This window comes from Palaemon carinicauda, chromosome 8 (assembly GCF_036898095.1).
Source record: "Palaemon carinicauda isolate YSFRI2023 chromosome 8, ASM3689809v2, whole genome shotgun sequence".
In the NCBI taxonomy this organism is placed as follows: Eukaryota; Metazoa; Arthropoda; class Malacostraca; order Decapoda; family Palaemonidae; genus Palaemon; species Palaemon carinicauda.
The window spans coordinates 130799435-130819131 of NC_090732.1; the positions used below are offsets into that span (position 1 = coordinate 130799435).

At 46.2% G+C, this 19697-nt stretch overlaps 2 protein-coding genes across 3 annotated transcripts in view; one reads left to right on the plus strand and one right to left on the minus strand.

Annotated features, from left to right (window-relative positions):
• LOC137645934 (protein CutA homolog) overlaps positions 1 to 9350 on the plus strand; it is a 59452-nt gene extending 50102 nt beyond the window's left edge. Inside the window, exon 5 of the mRNA XM_068379000.1 lies at positions 8819 to 9350. Within this exon, the coding sequence (XP_068235101.1) occupies positions 8819 to 8881 (63 nt within the window). The 3' untranslated portion in view covers positions 8882 to 9350. The remainder of the gene's footprint in view (positions 1 to 8818) is intronic.
• A 1139-nt stretch (positions 9351 to 10489) lies between these two features.
• LOC137645932 (structural maintenance of chromosomes protein 5-like) overlaps positions 10490 to 19697 on the minus strand; it is a 208316-nt gene continuing 199108 nt past the window's right edge. For both annotated transcript variants that reach the window (XM_068378994.1, XM_068378996.1), the window contains 2 exons: positions 19165 to 19260; positions 10490 to 11089 (listed from right to left, as the gene is read on the minus strand). In XM_068378994.1, coding sequence (XP_068235095.1) covers positions 10955 to 11089; positions 19165 to 19260 — 231 coding nt within the window. In that variant the 3' untranslated portion in view covers positions 10490 to 10954. The remainder of the gene's footprint in view (positions 11090 to 19164; positions 19261 to 19697) is intronic.

Here is a 19697-nt window from a genome sequence, read left to right on the forward strand (position 1 = left end):
TATTTTTCCTAGCATACAAACCCGAATTCTTTACACAAATCTTCCCTCCGTCACCGCCCTCTAAATATAGTCCTAGCTAGAATCCGATTGAAGGTATTCAGTAGCTACCGACCGGCAGTCCCCCACCACTAACAGATGTATAACTACCGGCCCGGTCGTTAACGACCTTGTTAAGGTTTTCTGCCGTATTTTCCAGCTCGCGCTAGAATATCTCCTATAGTAAAGAATTCGGGTTTGTATGTTAGGAAAAATACAAACTCTGTTATAAGTTTGTCATATTTGTTATGAATTCCTGTAGAAGTTGTTCAAGGGAGTTATTACTGGTAGATCAGGATCCTCATTTTCTTTTTATCTCGTGACGGAATATTGTGATTTAGATAATCATTGTGAAGAATGTGATCACTTATTGTCCCTCTTATGAATAGTTAAGTTCAGATGGTAGCTGCCAATGTTAGAATTCTGAACGTAAAGGAAATTTAATTTTAGTTAGGGAAAATTCTGAGAAGACTACACTAGTTGATTAGGGTGAGCAGAAGGCTGATAATGCTTCTAGTTATTAATGAGCTTTTGGGATTTTTAGGTAATGAACTTTATAAGATTTGTCCTGTGACTGTAATATACACCAACGATATTTAAAGGGGTATTATTTCCTGCAAAGCCAAAAGATGAGCTATTAGATTTTTAACAAGGGTTAACCACCCATACCGCTAGTTAGCGGGGGGTTGGGGGTAGTATTTACCCCTCTCACTCACACACCTGTGACTGTAACTCACTTTGCTTTTGGTTCGGATGGAGAACGGTTGTTACCGCTCTTCCTCTTATCAATTTGGACAGCCATTACCAATTACCTTTTTGCTTTTTCTTTCAAGTTTGTGTGCATATACCTTACCTGCCGGTAGTGCATACCTGCTCTGGTCCCAAGGGCCGCTCCTGCGGAATATTTGTGTCTGTTGTGGATACTGATCCCCACCGATTGTGTCCAGCGTGTAGGGGTAATACTGTGATGTGGATAATAAGTGTAGCGAGTGTCTGGAGTGGTCTGCCTCAGAGTGGGAAATGATTGGGCGGCGACAAAAGAAGAATTCTGAAAGGGATTCTTCTCCTTCGAGGTCTTTCTCGAAGTAGAAAAAACCCAAAGTTGCTTCTTCTGCCGTCCGACCTTCCTCCAAAGCTTCTCGACCGGTTTCCTCTGGCAAACCGTCGAGTAGTAGTGCAGGCACTTCAACTCCTGGAGAACCTCGGCCCTTGAGAGATGCAGTGTTGCTTCCACTTCCCTCCAGGTGAGTCCTTGTCTTTCCTTCGTTTTTGCAGGTGTGGTCGTTCCTTGGATTGCCCAGTTTGCTTTCCAAGGTGTTGTTGCAGCTTCTTCAGTGGGGTGCAGAGTTGCTGTGTTCATCTGCTTTGGAGGTTGGCCCTTCTTAGCGTGGATATTGTGGTTCCTGAGAAGTTGTCTGTTGCCCTGCCTGATGACTGTGTTTCTGCCTCTTCCTCTGCTCCTTCTGCCACTGCCGAGGACTGCACTCCCCCCCCTCACTGACCATTCTTCGGGGGAGGAGCAAAGTCCAAGGCAAGTCTCTCCTGCGGGTGATCACCTCTCTCGTTCGCGAGGCTACCCATAGAGACTCCTCTTCGGAGGCCTACAGATGAACAGCTTGCTGGTCAACTCTCCCTTGCAGAGGCTCGCCCTCGCGGTCGTCGCCCTTGCCAAGCTCGCCCACCCCTCCGCCTCAGACGTGCTCTTTTGCCTTCGATGAAGAGATGTTTGTTTGGGTCTTGAGCGTCCTCTGCAATGCGATACCCTTTGGAGGATCTTCCTTCTGGATCTACTGGTTCCCGATCTTTGGACTCGCCATGGTTTCCTTGTTTGCCAGCATTGTGGTGTTCGACAGACGACCTTTCCTCGTCATCTGCTCGTGGGTCGCAGGCTGATTCCAGCCATCCTGTTGGCCTCCTATATTCTGGCAGGTGCTTGTCATTCGCCGAAAAAGATACGTTCGGGATCCTCCCAAGCGGCTGTTCGTCCCTCCAAGGGTCACAACCCTTCCCCGGTTCAGTGCCGATCTCCGAATCGTCGATCGCCAGCAGCCTGCCTATCGCCAACTCATCAGCAGGCTGTGGCTGTACACCAGTCTCTTTCTTATCGTTCCCCAATGACTCGGCACTCTCCTAGTGAGGAACGCAAACAACATCAGCCTCGCACTGCCTGTTGTTCGTCAACTCACTGATCGCCTAGACGATCGTCAGATGACAGGCAACCTTCATAAGCTCGCCGACAGATGGCTACTTGTGACATCGCTGCCATAGCACAGCGACCCCAGTAATTAACCCCTGATCGGCGCCAACACTCCCTTGAGCGACGCTGTTTGCCGGAAGTGGCGTACTTAGCCTTCTTCTTGAGCTTCCGGATCCCTCCAGAGAGATGCAAGTCTCCTCTCTATCATTTGCCTCAGCCTTGTTCCCCTCTCTGCAAATGCAGAACATCGTTTTCGCAGGGCAGAGCGTCAAAAGGCAAGCTGCTGGGTTCAAGATTCCAGAGAACCCCGCTTTACGGCCAATTTCTTTTTTCCTTGACAGCAGATAAGACTTCCTTGCGGAGGCCTTCTTCGTCGTCCCCTTCAGGGAATCTTTCCGGTAATGCTGCTATCGGTCAGGAGCCATAGTTTGGAGCCTTGGTTAGGGCAGTTTGTCAAGCCTTTGCGGCAAGTATCCCACCTGTTTGTCCATCAGAAACCCCCAGGATCCCCCTGGAAGAGTCTTTCTCACCATCTTCAGACCCATGGTTTCTTCCTGTTGAGAAACTTCAGTTTCTTCCTCGCCCTCTTGCTCCACAGCCATCAGTTCAAGTGTTTATGCGCAGGGAAGATTCCCTAGCCAACTCTTTCCAGCCTTCGCCCATTGAGGAGGTCACGCAAGATCGCAGGGTAGTCAAAAAACCCGTGGAAGATTCGATCCTTACCCCTACATGTGATCAACAGAGGGTTGTTCCATCTACTGTAGACCATCTGTGTAAGAGACCTTCTTCCCTCCGAGGAAATAGTCTAAAGACTCGAAGACTGCCGAAATCCTCATCAAGGATTACGAAACCCGCAGAGGGGGTCAAGCAGTGTACATCCAACCACGTTAACGACGACCATGACCCACCCCGAGATGATATCTCGGGGGGGGGGGGGGGGGGATGGCCTAGCTGCCAGTCCTTCATCAGAAGCGGAAGAGAGAGAGTTGAAACACGCTTTCTGGCAGGTTTTGGCTTGCATGGTGTCCCTTAATGGTTTAGCAGACCCAGTGATGGCTCCTCAGGAGGGCAAGGACACAGTCCTGGACTGTGTCTTTGGCACTCAGAAGAACCCGAAGTCCAGCACAGCCTTGCCCTGGTCCCGGGGACTGAAGAGTGCCCGGTGGAAGGTTTCTACCCAGCTCTCCGACTCCTCTAGTTTCCTTCGCTCAGGCTCGTCCTCAAAACTCCTCCCAGCTCCGGGTGTCCAGCAGAGGAAGTATTACAAGGTCCTTGACGAGAGCCTCTCCTGGTCCTTCCTCCACAGCAGTGGTTCTTAAACTTTTTTGCCTCGCGCCCCCCATCTGCATTAAGCATAGATCCCATGCCCCCCCCTCCCCACCCTTGAAATTCTTGCCAAACTAGAAAGTACCGTATGTATGCATATAGTGTTTTTATAAACAATATGTTGCATTTTGTATGCTAATATACTTCATTGGTTATGTGAGTATATGGGTGATTGATAGATTTTTTTTTCATTGCTGTTGATTTTTTATAGGAATGCACTGTACTTTATTTCAATAAAATAAACATAGTTCTTAGAAAATGATGAAACAAAATTTTATCAAACTGTTTTAGCATTATACAGATTACAGTCATTACATTGATAGAAAATACTAGAAAAAATACTAATTACTGCAAAAACAAACATAATTTTTTACTCTTGATACAATCATTCATGGATCATGACCGCATAAAGAAATATTACACATCCTCCTTAGTTATTAATTTATCCATATTTATGTAGTATTGTAAAACAAAAGACATCATTTATTAATTGAGTTTTTACCATGTTTTGAGATGATAATTAAAAAAACATATGGAAGCAGTGATAATGTTTTTGACTATTTTGCAATTAATATTACGAAAAAATCCGTCTTCGAGTATCTCGGAATCATTATGGACAACAAGAAATACCAGTTCAAGGTGCTGTGCTTCGGTTTTTCCACAGCACTTGAGGTATTCACAAGAGTATTCGCCCTATTGTCATCTTGGTCTCACATAATCAGCATCCGTCCCTTATGTTACCTGGACGACTGGCTGATGGCAACCCTTCTTTAACACCGAGACATACTTCTGTGGCTTTGCCAAGCTCTGGGGATCATGGTAAACCTAAAGAAGTCATCACTGGCTCCCTCTCAACGACTGGTATGGAATGATTATAGACACCAACCTTCACAAAGCCATCCTATCAGACGACAGGGTAGTGAGGCTAAGGAAGGTCGTAAAACCATTCCTCAGACGAGAAGAACTCCCAGCCCAGAGGTAGCTGTGTCTCCTCGGGCATGTATCATCTTTGGCCTGTCTAGTTCCCAACGGCTGCCTCAGGATGGATCCCTCCAATGGCGGTTAAAGTCCACCTGGAACCAGGCTTTCGATTCCCAGGACATTCTGATCCCCATGGGACCAGAGGAGCTGACGGACCTCGAGTAGTGGGTAGCAGGCGAGAATCTGCTAAAGGGAATTAATCTTCTCGTCCTCTCCCTGGACTTCATGCTCTTTTCAGATGCATGAAAAGAAGGGTGGGGGGCTCACATGATGCACCACACGACCTCAGGCACATGGTCAGAGTTCGAAAAGTGCCAGCACATAAATCTCTTAAGAGATAAAGGCTGCCTTCCTGTCCCTGCAACAGTTCCAACAGTTCCTGGCTGGCCACTCAGTGGTGATGATGAGTGACAACACCACAGTAGTGGCTTACATCAACAAACAAGGCGTTACTTTTTCGCAGCCCCTATCTCATCTGGCATTAGAGATACTGAGGTGGGCAGAAGACATCTGTGTGACCCTATTAGCTTGCTTTATTCCTGGCAAAAGGAATTTGCTCGTGGACAACCTGAGCAGAGTGACTCAGATAGTGGGCTCTTTAGTGGTATTTGGATTAACTTTTGTGGGGTTCCCCAACAATGGATCTGTTTGCAACGGCCCTGAATTTCAGGCTCCTGTTGTACTGCTCCTAAGTCCCAGACTTGCAGGATCTCTGGCAAGATGCATTCCAACAACGTTGGGATAACATCAACATCCTCGCCTTTCCCCCATTTTCTCTGATGAGAAGAGTACTCAACAAGACTAGATCGGTCAATCTCTCAATGACCCTCATAGCTCCGCTATGGCATCAAGCAGAATAGTTCCCAGACCTTCTGCAACTCCTGCCGTAGCTTCTGAGAGGACTTCCTCCACGACACGATCTACTCAGACAACCACACGCCAACATCTTCCAAAAAGCCGTAGCGAAGTTGCACTTGGAGACTATCCAGCATCTCCCCACTCGGAGAGGATTTTTGCAACAATTTGTGTAAAGGTTGTCCGGACTTCTACAAAAATCATCAGCTTCGGTCTACCAGGCAAAGTGGAATGTCTTCTGTGGTTGGTGTTGTGGAAGGGGATCCCATGATGCCACTATTTCAGCAATAATGTAGTTCCTTGTGTATCTGTGGGAGGAAATACTCCTCTAGGTGTCATCAGTAAAAGGCTATCGCTCAGCTTTGAGTCTCACCTTTAAACTGAAAGGAGTAGACATTTCCTCTTCGCTGGAACTATCTCGTCATTCGAAGTTACAAACTTACCTGTCCCCAGTCGGAAGTTAGACCTTCTCCATGGAACGTGGTTAGAGTTCTTCGATCCCTGAAGTATCCTCCCAATGAACCATTATGCCAGGCAACAGATCACCACCTCACGTTGAAGAGGATATTCCTTCTCACCTTGGTTTCGGCCAAAAGAGCCTGAGAACTGCATGGTCTCTCGAATGACATCGGCCATTCAAGGGGATGGGGAGAGGTAAGCTTCAGCTTTGTCCCTGAGTTTGTAGAAGATTCAAAGTCTGGGGTTAGAAGATCCTAGATTTGATTCCTTCCGAATAACGAGTCTCCGTTCTGTAACTGACGACCCAGACCAACTGTTACCGTGTCAGTAAGGAGTTTGAGGCACTACTTTAAAAGAACAACAGCAGCTCGCCCCACGTGAGCCAACTCTTTTCAGCAGCACGGGGAGGGTCAAGAGGAGGATCACGAAGAACACCATCTCTGCTTGGATTCGCAAGGTCATTGGCCTCGCACTAAATCCAGATCCTCCTTCAACATGTTGACCCAGAGCACATGATGTCGGGAGCATTGCTACGTCCCTAGCCTTAAAACATAACTACTCTGTGGTGCAGGTTCTACAAGCTGGCATGTTGAAGCATCAGATGACCTTCACCGCCCATTACCTGCCAGACGTAACACACAGGAGACTTGATACGTAGTTTATCGGTCCTGTGGTGGCTGTACAGCAACTGGTTTAATACCTCAAACTCCTTAATGGACAAGTAGCAGGAGGTTGAGGGCATTGGTTACCTGGTTTTAGTCTGAGTGAATGAATAAGAATTACTGGCTCTTTCTTTTCTTCATCCTCCCCTCTTGGCAAAAATCAGCATCCAGGTTTCTCTGAAAATCTGACCTCAACCACTACAGGTAAACCATTGTTCCCTTGTGTAATCTAGCATTGTGTCAATACTGTTGTGTCCCCATACCTTGGTGAGGTGGTATTGGGTATGTCTTGGTGACCTCAGGTGAATCCTATAATTCGAAGGTCTCTTACCTTGACTGTCGCATTGCTAGCATCAGAAACACAGCTTGTGTAGACCGTAGACGATGCATTGCAAGGTTTAGCGAGGTGTTAGGACTTCCATCTTTTGTGCTAACACACATAAAGGGAATCGCTGAATAAAGCCTAAAAGCCAGATTAGCAGGGACCTCTGCCCTCCTAATGGGCGAGTCCACCCCTGTAAATAACGTTGGTTTGTATTCCAGTTACGGAACAAATGACAAATTTGTATTTTTCCTAACGATACAAACCTGTAGCTATTTGTACAGATTTGCCTGCCAACTAAGTCCCCCTTTCTGAAGGATAGATCATATTACCATATAAACACAGACTCATTGACTTTCCTTTTGATCTACCTCTTAGAGGAGAGGAACCTTAAGCCGTCAACAATTTTAGCATACAAATCGGCATTGATAAGATGCCCTCAAGTGGGCTTTTGGTGTGAATTTAGACTCTTATATATCATAAAATTGCCTGCTCTTTTGCCATGTATTGATAATCTCCACTGATCCCTTCAGTACCTTGGTCTCTGGGTAAAGTGAAGATTTTGGCAAATTTAGATTATTCCTCAATTTTCCTTGAAAAATTATTACAGAAAGCAATATTTTTGATAGCTTTATTCTGGGAAGCAAGTCATTAAGCTTTTAACCTTTTGTAAAGATCAGGAGTCTTTTGTTCTTACCAAAAAACTGAAACCCTCTTTAGAGGTAGAATCCTATTACAGCTCTAGGATCTGGAGATAGTAACATCTGTCTGTTTTCTACCTTGCAATTATATCTGCAGAAAGGAAAGTCTTTATAAGATGGTCTGTTTCAAAATACCTGGATCAACAAGAACTATATTTCAATGACCTCCCTTGTTAAGAAAGCCGATTCTCTCTCCATCCCCAAAACCCTCGATGTGAATAAAATTACTTCTTCGCTAGCATTTTTTGCTAATACAAGACGCAATTTAAGGATATAAAAAGTTTTACATTGGTCTGGGAATAGGGTGTTTATAAGACACTACTTGAAACAAATAATAACAGTGTAACATGGGCCAAATCATCTAGACCCTTCAACAGAAGCATAATGACTGACATCCAACTTTCCTCTAGAGTTTTTCCTTATGAGGAGTGTCAGACTAGTTAGATTACTGTTAGATTTCTGTCTTGCCCACATACACACATGGTTTTGTTTGCTTGGTTGTAATGGTTGTCCTTGATGGTGTAAGTTGTGTAGGTAGCATTGTCTCTATTAGTAGTGACAGTTCCTGATGATGACTTGTCAACAATAGCCACATGATTTCAGCATTGAGGTGCCGTGCAGTTCAACAACACTTGAACATGAGGGTCTCTCTTATATTCACCCGAGTCTCTGCTTTGCATATTGAAACTCTGAACCTAGAGCAGCAGACAATATTTCTTTGGTATTTTATGTTGTATTGTATTCTCTGTTCTAGCATTTTAATAGAAAGCCCTTGGAGATCATATAGCATCCCCCCTAAAGAAAAAAAAAAAAAAGTTTTTCCTTTGTCAAAAACCACTTCTATTTTTGCCTGATGGTCAAAACCACTTCTATTTTTGCCTGATGGTCATATAAATGACCCCCTCCTCTCCACTGAATTTTGATGTCAAGAAGATAGGAATGTAGTTTCGTCTTTGTGATGTACTAAAGAGGCCTAATCATCCTGAAAGGAAAGAAAACAGGAAATTTGTATATTTTTGATATCCATTGATATAAAATCTGGCTTTGAAAGGAACATTATGAACATCAGGTAGTTTAAAAATTAATTTCATTATCAAAGGTATCTTTTTCTTTTAACTTTAAATTATATGTAGGCCTACAGTAATTCCAGTTTTTGAGTTACAGGTACATGCTCTGTAAACTGCTAAATGAAAATAGGAATTAGAGTAACTTGTTAGTTTGTTAAGGCCTCACAACAGGTATAAAGGATACATTTAAAGGTTAAATTAATTCTTTTCAGATTGCACAAGGAAATCAGCCTTACCTTGATTGGATCAGCGAGATTGTACCAGAGAAAAAGTAAAATTACTCATATATTGAATTTTTTTTTTTTTTTGTGTGTGAATTTTGTTGACACAATGTTTCAGTCCCCTTTTTATTAAAGAGTAACCCTATAAAGATGAGACCTCTGCTAAAACTTGTGATGTCAGGAGTTTAAAACCAACATACAGTATTGACAATTCCCCTAGCAGTAAAATCATGCCCCTATATTGAATTCTGTCAATTGTATTAGTGTGAAAAATAATTTGGGTATCCGACTAGTATAGTCGAGTCACTTTTTCCATTTCACTCTTTAAAAAAGAAAAAAAAATTACCATAAATCAGCCTAACTTCACTGTTAGTTTGTATTTTTATAATAGAATGAATCTTAAAATCATATGGAAGGAATAGTACTGTTCTTGAGTACTCTAATCATGCTATGTTGAATAATTAATGGATATGATGTAACTGCATTGCTTCCAATTTTAATAAATCATGTTTCAAAAGATAAACAGTTGTTGGTGGTCTTGGAAAAGGTAAATTCTCTATTTATATGGATTTAAGGAGAATTTACCAGTTTGTATATAAATATAAAGTATTGAAAGTGCGACAGGAACGATTGAGGCTTTAACCAAAGTCAAGTCCTCAATTAACTTTTGAGTTACAACACGGGTATTTATCGAAAGCCTCATGTCGATTGTTACCGACCTGTTCACCGAGATAAAATACCCAAAGCTCCAAATGGCGGCACAAGAGAATCTTGGGCCATTGCTATCATATTCTCTTTCTACAACAACTATGACGACCAGTGCGCCATTACTTCACCAGGTTGGGCAAACATCAATGGTCTTGCAATTCCTGTATCTGGAGAAGGTCAAGAAATTAGTGGACTCCAACCCCTCCATGGTTAGCGACAATACTCCCACCTGCACTAGGTTTCCGAGTCTCCTGCTTGATGTGGGGCCCATCACCTCGACACCTGTTCCGGCAGCCAACCAGTTTAACCCGTTAAGAGTTTCCTATTAGTGGAGTATGGAGTCAGCACCTGGTACAGCAGGAAACGTCCGACAGAACAAAAATGGTTCCAGCAGCAACTACTGGGGCGAAGGCTACAATACGGGTTCCGTTCCCAAAACGGAGATGCAAGGCCAAAGTTGACAACAGATGAAACGTGTCAAGTAATGCAGCCTGCACACAAAATAATATAATATAAATCCATATAAAATTTTTTCTTAATCTTGTGAACTCTAAATAAGATTACAATTTGTAAAAACTTTAAAAGTTAACGTTACTCTCCAGACTCTAGCACTTCACAGTTGGTTGGCAGCTTCAAGGAGCAATTACTCAAAAAGTTTACCTATAACTTTTCCCGGAATAAGTACTCTATATCATATAATACCTCTTACCTAATTTTGTTTTTGCTCCATACCCTATCAAGATTGACCTTCAGATAACAACCTTGGATAAGGTATGAAGGAATGAAAGATAGGACAGCATGCCTCCTTCCCCCAAATTTAAGTATTTGATAAACTATATATTTGACCAGATTGGACCCTTTAAAATTAAGCCATGAATAAACATACTTTTAATAAAAAAAGGTTTTAGTACCTTTCTTTTATGTATATTTATATATATATTTTAAGAGTAAAAATAGTATTCCAAATTTATTTAAAAATGCAATAATTACAAGCATCCTTCCAACTGAAGCCATTAGAATCTTTGAAAAGAAAATAAATATCGATGAAATACATTAAACTACAGGATTAACCTTAAGGATAATTTCCCTGAACAGAGCATATGATTCATAGAAAATCGTCTGTCACAGTGTATAGAAAAAAAAAAAAATTCTGTCAAGTTACAGCATTTCTACAATCAATTGAAGCACTGAATATTTCTGGTTTGTATTCAAACTTTCTAAAGAAAAAAATTTCTAACCGTCTGTCACAGTGTATAGAAAAAAAAAAAAAATTCTGTCAAGTTAAAAAAGTAGTACAGTACAGCGTTTCTACAATCAATTGAAGCACTGAATATTTCTGGTTTGTATTCAAACTTTCTAAAAAAAAAATTTCTAACTAGCACCAATTGCTTTTATACATTTTAGTTCTTGATGTATTTACTATTCTCTTGATTTATTCTTCCCTTTAAGCTTTATACAGTTCTTTATGGAAAACTGGTACTTTGGGACATTGGCAGGTCCATTAAACACAACCATTGTGTTCACCCGATCGCTGTACTGCAAACCTCGTAGAAGCTGTAAAAACAAAAAAGGAATGGTAAGGATTCATTCTATTTTTTTACGTTGGCATAAGCAAGACAGAAAAACAGCCAAAATGTATACATCAAATATATACTGTACTGTATATAGAAGAGAAGAAAAAAAAGTACAGTATTCCCTAGTATTTTCGTAGATAATTTGTATTTTTCCTAACTATACAAACCTTAGCTATTTAATATGGGTATTACTTTCGGCGTAGCTGAAATGACGAGCCATTAGAATTTTAACGAGGGTTTACTATCCCCTTGCTAGTTAGCAAGGGGGTGGGGGTAGGGAGGGGTAGCATGCTACCCCTCCCCCCCTCACACCTGTGATTAGCTCACTTTGCTTAGAGGTAGGACTTCCCGGGGGACAGGGCTGGCGGGCAAGTTTGATTAAATAGCAAAGGTTTGTAGTTAGGAAAAATACAAATTATCTATGAATTTGTCATTTGTTCCGTAATTGAAACACAAACCACGCTATTTAATATGGATGACTCAACCCTAGTTTTTGGCTTTTTGCACGGGAACTCAGTATTTGAGTGTGTTAGTACTCAAAGATAAGGAGTCCCTGCACCTCGCAAGTGCCTTGCTCTGCAAAGGCCGCGGCCTACGTAAGCTTGTGTGTGAAGGAATGAAGTGTGACTCGTCCTAGGAAGTTGACCTGAAGTCCTTTAGATGAAATTCTAGGATAGGACATTCCCAATACCACCTCGTAAGGGTATGAGGACGTGACAGTATTATCTTAATACTAGGAACACAAGGAAACATGGTTTACCTGCAGTGGTTTGAGGTCAGCTGTGCAGAGAACCCAGGATGCTGCTTTCCCCAAGAGAGGGGAGAAGAAGAAAAGAATAAAGGCTAGGCATACCTTTTCAGTCATGCAGACTAAAACCGGGTAACAATGCCCTCAACCTTCTGCTACTTGTCCATTAAGGAGCCTGAGGTTTAAACCAGCTGTTGTGCAGCCACCACAGGGCCGATAGAAAACGTATCGAGCCTCCTGTGGGTCACGTCTTGCAGGTTGGGCTGTGAAGGTCGTCTGACGCTTCCAAACCCCTGCTTGTAAAACCTGCGTCACTAAGTAGTTCTTGAAGGCCAAGGACGTAGCGATGCCCCTGACATCGTGTGCTCTAGGGCGATATGACGGAGGAGGGTCGGGATTCAGGGAAAGATGGATAACCCTGCGAATCCATGCTGAGATAGTATTCTTAGTGACCCTCCTCTTCGTCCTTCCGGTGCTCACAAACAATGCCTGCACCCGAGGACGAATTACAGCTGTTGTCTTAAGATAGAGCCTCAGACTCCTCACTGGGCATAGTAGGAGATGGTCTGGGTCATCTGTTACAGAACGAAGACTCGAAATCCGGAAAGAGTCGAACCGAGGATCCGTCACTCCTGGATTTTGAGTCTTAGCAACAGACTCAGGGACGAATCTGAACGTTACCTCCCCTCTTCCCCTTGAATGGGCGATGTCATACGAGAGACCACGAAGTTCGCCGACTCGCTTGGCCGAGGCCAAAGCAAGTAGGAACACAGTCTTCCAAGTCAGGTGGCGATCAGAGGCCTGGCGTAATGGTTCGAAGGGAGGTCTCTTAAGAGACCTGAGAACTTGAACCACGTTCCATGGAGGAGGTCTCACTTCCGACTGAGGGCAGGTAAGTTCATAACTTTGTATGAGTAAAGAAAGTTCCAGCGAAGAGGAAATGTCCATTCCTTTGAGCCTGAAGGCAAGACTTAAGGCTGAGCGATGGCCTTTCACTGCCGAGACCGAAAGGCGCATTTCTTCCCACAAATACAGGAGAAACTCCGCTATTGCTGGAATAGTGGCATCGAGTGGAGAGATACCCCTTCCACGACACCAACCACATAAAACTCTCCACTTCGCCTGGTAGACCCCTGCGGATGACTTTCGCAGGTGTCAAGACATCCTTTCAGCAACTTGTTGCAAAAAGCCTCTCTCTGTGAGGAGATGCTGGATAGTCTCCAGGCGTGAAGCCGCAGCGAAGCTACGGCTTTGTGAAAGATGTTGCAGTGTGGTTGTTTGAGTAGCTCGTGTCGTGGAGGAAGTTCTCTCGGGAGCTCCGTCAGGAGCTGCAGAAGGTCCGGAAACCACTGCGTGATGCCATAGTGGAGCTATCAAGGTCATTGCAAGGTTGACCGATATTCTGGTCTTGTTGAGTACCCTCCTCATCAGACAGAACGGGGGAAAGGCGTATACGTCGATGTTGTCCCACCGTTGTTGGAAAGCATCTTGCCAGAGAGCCTTGGGGTCCGGGACTGGGGAGCAGTAAAGCGGAAGCTTGAAATTCAAAGCTGTCGCAAACAGATCCACCGTCGGGGAACCCCACAAAGTCAGGACTTTGTTGGCTACTAGACCATTCCAAAGACCACTCGGTACTCACTATCTTGGATGCCCTGCTCAGACTGTCGGCGAGGTCATTCCTCTTGCCTGGAATGAAACGAGCTGATAGTGGAATTGAGTGGACTTTGGTCCATCTCGGTATCTCTACTGCCAGATGGGATAGCTGCTCTGAAAAGGTACCTCCCTGCTTGTTGATGTAAGCCACTACCGTGGTGTTGTCGCTCATCACCACCACGGCGTGACCCGCCAGGTACTGTTGGAACTGTTAAGTGCCAGGAATACGGCCTTCATTTCCAGAAGATTTTATGTGGAGGCACTTTTCTGATTCTGACCAGAGGCCTGAGGTCCTGTGGTTCAGAACATGGGCCCCCCACCCTTTCTTTGAGGCGTCCAAAAACAGCATCAAATCCGGGGGGAGGACGAGAAGATCAACTCCCTTTCGTAGGTTCTTATCTGTCACCGACCACTGAAGGTCCGTCCGTTCCGCAGGACCCATAGGGACCATGACGTCCGTGGAATCGTGTCCTTGATTCCACCGAGACTTGAGTCGCCATTGCAGGGATCTCATCCTGAGGCGACCATTTGGAACTAGGCCGGCCAGGGAAGAAAGGTGACCGAGGAGACATAACCACGATTGGGCTGGGAGTTCTTCTCGTCTGAGGAAAGGATCTGCGACCCTCATCAGCCTTTCTATCCTGTCGTCTGATGGGAAGGCTTTGTGGAGATTGGTGTCCAATATCATGCCTAGATATACCAGTCACTGACTTGGAAGCTGAGAAGACTTCTCGAGATTTACCATGATCCCTAGATCTTGGCAAAGTCCCAGGAGCTAGTCTCGGTGTCGAAGAAGGGTCGACTCCGAGTCTGCCAGTCGTCCAGATAACGGAGGAGACGGATGCCGATCCTGTGTGCCCACGAAGAAATTAGGGTGAACACTCTGGTAAATACCCGAGGTGCTGAGGAGAGACCGAAACACAGCACCTTGAACTGGTAGATCTTGTTGTCTAGGCTGAATCTTAAGTACTTCCTTGAAGACGGATGGATTGGGATCTGGAAGTACGCGTCCTTCAGGTCCAGTGTACACATGAAGTCTTGTGGTCTCACTGCAAGTCTGACCGTGTCTGCCGTCTCCATATTGAACGGGATTTGTTTGACAAACCTGTTCAGAGCTGAGAGGTTGATGACTGGTCTCCAGCCTCCAGACGCCTTCTTTACAAGAAAGAGTCGACTGAAGAAGCCTGGGGACCCGTCGACGACCTCCTGGAGAGCGTCCTTCTTTAACATGGTCTTGACTTCTGCCCGTAGGGCTTGGCCCCTTGCCGATCCCATGGCAAAGGAGCTCAACGACACTGGATCCGCTGTCAGGGGAGGTAGAGATGTTGTGAACGGGACGCGATATCCCTGACTGATTACGGAAATCGTCCAGGAATCGGCCCCGAGTTGCTACCACCTGATTGCGCAACTTTGTAGGCATCCCCCCACTGGTGGACAAGCAGGGGGATTGCCAATCCTAGCGTTTGCGGCCTCGGCCACTCCCTCTAGGATTTTTCCCTCCCCTGGAGGACTTTTTACCTTTCTTGTCTTTGACAGGAAAGGGCTTCGACACCGTTACCTTTGCTGCCACTGCCGGTTTCGTCGTCTTGGATGGGCGAGGTTGTTGAGGTGCTGGAGTTTTATAGGGCTTTGATGTAAGAGCCCTATGTAGGAGAGTCCTGATTGGACTTCCTCCACCTCTCAGCTGCCTGTTCCACGTCTTTAGGCTCAACGAGATTCATTCCCAAAAGGGAAGAATGTCTGAGCCTGCTGACCTCGACGGCTGGGACCTTCTTGTGGAACCTCTCTGCCACCGCATCACGTCGTTTCAGGATGGAATTGGTCCACAAGTTCGAAACTTGGAGGGCCAGAAACTCAGTGGTGCAGGTGCCCGAAAGGAGGAAGGTCTCCAGGGCCTTCCTGGAGCTTTCCTTAGACAGGTCCTCAGACCGCAACATGATGCCAAGACCCCAGCCAGACGTCCAGACACGAAGTAGCCTGCATGGCACACTTCGCAACCTTCTCCTGACTTAGGATCTCTGTCGCCGAGAAAGACACTTGCCGACTAGAGAGCCTCTCTAGAGGGACTCCCTTGGTGAGCTCTTCCACCGAAGGGTGCAAGGGGAGAGCTAGACAAGACTCCTCCATGATCTCAAAATACCTCCTTTGGTGGATACGAGGAGGAGGGAGGAGCTTGTTGCCAGCAGTGGAACGGCTGGAGGAGGCGAGTTCGGAGAGCTGGCCCTCAACCTTATCCTTGGCACTCTTCACCCCTTTGGACCAGGGCAAAGCCGCACTAGCCTTAGCGGGTTTCTGAGTCCCAAAGACTCGGTCAAGGACCTTGTCCTTGCCCTCTCGAGGAGGAATCTCAGGGTCCGGGAACCTATTGAGATGCCTCATCAGGGTCAGAACCTGCCAGAAGGCATGCTCCAACTCCTGTGGTTCCCCTCCTGGAGAACTGGCAGCAAAGTCTCCCGTCCCCAAAGGCTCTTCTTGGGGGGACACGTGGACGTTCTCTGCGGGTCTTGTTGGCTCTGGTCGAATCCTTGAGGATGACTTGGGGATGGTTTTAGAGTCCTTAGGCTCCCTCCTGGGAGGAATACAGGACTCCAACAACGACGTCTGTGGGCTCTTCTCCACCTCAACCCGGGACAATTCTCCTGCACGAGGTGGGGTTTCTCCCATTGGTACCATGGGAGAACGTCTCACCTCGGTAGACTCCCCTTAGGACGGAAAATCCTTGTCCACAGGAGAGGGAGAGAAAGTCTGGGGGGGGGGGAGAGCCTCTCTTAAGGACTTCCGAGGAGCCAGCTTGGCCCTGGGAGACGTTACCACGACTTCTACTCCTCACTTCCTCTTCAGTGGGGTCGGAGCTGCCATTGATTTGAGGCCCAACACAGAGAAGGCAGGTTTAAAAGCCTGCATGACTGCTCTGACAAGGGGCCCGAACCATGGCTGCTTACTGACAGCTGTGCTGTCAAAGACCCCCTCTGAAGGGAAGGGGATCGGGCAATCCTTCCGAGTAGAAACAACTGGGTCTGCCTGAAAAGAAAGGGAAGAAGAAGGTTGGTTCCTGGACCTATCCGGAGTATTCCCCTCCTGCGGGAGCGCTGATCTGGGCTTGCAGAGAGGGGGGGGGGGGAATGATGACCTGGAGGCTCTCGTTCCTGTACAGTAGCTATGCGCGGGGGCTCGTGCTGGCACTGGCGCGATGGGATTTTCCTTGGTTCGCGCGAGCGCGGACATGATGGCGAGGGCGCGCGGGCGAGCGCTGGCGTGTACGAGAGCAATGGTGCACTGGCGAGCGATGGCGAAAGCAGAGGAAAAACGAAGGGTGTGCAAGCACTTGCGCGCACGGAGATGATAGCTCGCGCACGCAGGAACTCGCTGAGCTCTAGAAGCTGTGCACACACACGCAGGGGAAATATCCCTAGCGCGTGGGCGCACAGGAGGGCGCACCGCAGGAGCTGGGACAGGTGCGCGTGAGGTCCGAAGGCGTGTAGGAGATCGCTGACGGGAAGGAGAAGAAAGTCTTCCCTCCTGCACCCAGATCCGGAGATTGTGGGCGTGCAGGCGAACGTTGGCGCGTAGGTGAAGAGCGACGTGCATCAGGATGAGGGCACGCAGATGTGTGCTGGCGAGGAGAAGATTGCTGGCGCGCAGGTGAGCGCTGATGAACAGGAGAGCGCTGGCGCGTAGTCTCAGCTACAGGAGATCGCTGGCACGTTGTCCCTGGAACAGGTGGTTTCTTAAGTGCAGTCTCAGGAACAGCAGGAGCGCGCTTGCGCGCCATAGCACGTGGGCGTGCAGGAGAGCGTTGGCGCGCATGGGATACCTAGCGCTTAAGGGACTTACTCAATGTGAGAAAGCCCCTTTTGCCCCGAAGGAACCGATGCCCGTTGGATAATGGGGTGCGTGGACGCCCACAGCGCGTCAGCGGCCAGGAACGGAGATGGAAGGTCAGCAGGTCTGGCAGGCGACGGAGATCGTGAACGATCTGCAGAGAGGTCCAGGGATACAGCTGCAACGGTCGGTGCACGGCGAGGAGGATCCTCTGAAGGGGACTGCGAAGACAAAGAACCGAAGTGGCGCCTCCTAACTCCCTTGTGGGGAGAAGGAAGGCCTCTACGGTGAAGAGGAAGGCGAGCTTTTTGTCCGATACGTCCTCTGGGGGCAGCAGGCAGACCATCGGCAGTCCTCCAAAGAGGAGTCTGTCAGTGAACTCACCCGAGGGGGAGAATCACCTGCAGGAGAGACCGTTGGACTTAGCTCCTCCCTCGAAGGATGTTCGCAGGGGGGAACTAAGCCTTCAGCTGCATCCGGAACACTAGCAGGGGTTTGACCTAACTCGTCGGAAGCCCCTGCCACAACAACGTCGACAATAGACAGATGATCAACCTCTGCTACCGCCGGCGACTGTTTGACAGCAGGCCCCAACCTGATTATGTCAAACAGGGCTTCCTTGGAGGGCAAACCCTGAAGCCCCAAGGAAGCCCAAAGCTACAACAAATCATTGTTAAGACACATTATCAGAAAAATCCTCCCCCGGGGGAGGAGGAGAAGCTGCCTCGCTATTGGAGGCAACTCCCTCTCCCGAACCCCGAGGTTGGTGAACGTAAGTACGGCCTACGCTACCACTCGACTGCCTCTCGGGAGAGACCGATCGAGTGGGAGCTTCGGGCTACGGAAGAAGAGTCCTTGGGATTTTCTCTCTTCAAGGAAACCCCTGGAGGAGAAATATCCCGTTTGGACTTCTTCCGGCGCCGGGAAAACCTCTCCCACTGAGAGGTAGACCACTCCCTACACTCACCACATACTTTATTTTTTTCACACCGTTGGCCCCTGCAATAATGACATAAGGTGTGAGGGTCTGTGTCCACTGCCGACATAAACGTTCCGCAAGGGCGGTCAGGTAAGCCGGGACACTTCCGCATGGTAGAGGCCAACTTCCAAACACACTGAAAAGAAAAAGCAACAAACAAAGATCAAAGGCTGTCATATAAGCGAGGGTGGGAGCAGACACGTCTGATCGTCACCCGAGCCAAAAGCAAAGTGAGCTAATCACAGGTGTGTGAGGGGGGAGGGGTAGCAAGCTACCCCTCCCTACTCCCTCGCTAGTTAGTAAACCCTCGTTAAAATTCTAATGGCTCGTCATTTCAGCTACGCCGAAAGTAATACCCATATTAAATAGAGTGGTTTGTATTTCAGTTACGGAACAAACTAAATTCATGTATGGAGACCAATCTTTCAGAGGAAGAAAAATAAAACTAACCTCTTAAAAAAAACACACAACAATAGAAAAAAATAGAAACTTCAAATCTACCGAGTCGGGCTTAGCCTAGTAGTGAGAAACTTGATTGAAGAACACATCAAGAGTTTGTCTGATCTGGTAACTTGAATTTTAAACTAACCTCATTATTCCAGTTATGTGTAAGTCAAAAGTACAGTATAGACTATGGCCTTCCAAGAGAAATTTCTTTGTTGCATTGAATATTAATATAATATCCACAGCTTGCAAACACTTTGCCAAACAAGAAATCAGTAAGAAAAAACCTAGAAAATAGTTTTACTATTCTATTTTTGACATACTCGGATGTATCATAGACAATACGTTTTTTTCTGCATAGCCTAGCTAAGAATAAATGCACATCATTATTCACAATATCTCAGCTTACCTTCGGAGAAACAAAGAAATATTGACTTGATTCTTCTTTTGCGGCTGTTTCTATTAACATGGACAGCATACTACGTTCATTTACTGGATCCATACCCTGCCAATAGTAAAATGCAGTATGTAAATTATATTGTAAAATACACAATTAGACAATTATAGACTTCAATATTTGTCATCACAATGCAAAGACACACAAACACTAATGCTTAAATCAATCATGAGAAAATTGTATTATCATCATTATTAACATTGCTATTAAGAATTTAACCATACTGTACAAGTGTTATTTTACATTATCAAGAGCTCATCCTAAGCATTTGTTATCACATGAGATTAAAACTAAATCATTAACCATAACAGTAGTTGGTTATTGAGAGATAGCCACTTTTATCCTTATTTACTTATCACATGGCCATCTGGTGAAGGTGATAAATACAAGAGGTACAAGAGGAAGGCAAAGGTTTGGGTGGATGGATGGATGGAGTGAAGAAAGCCTTTAGGTGACAAGAGGAAAGATGTGAGAAGCAAAAGAGC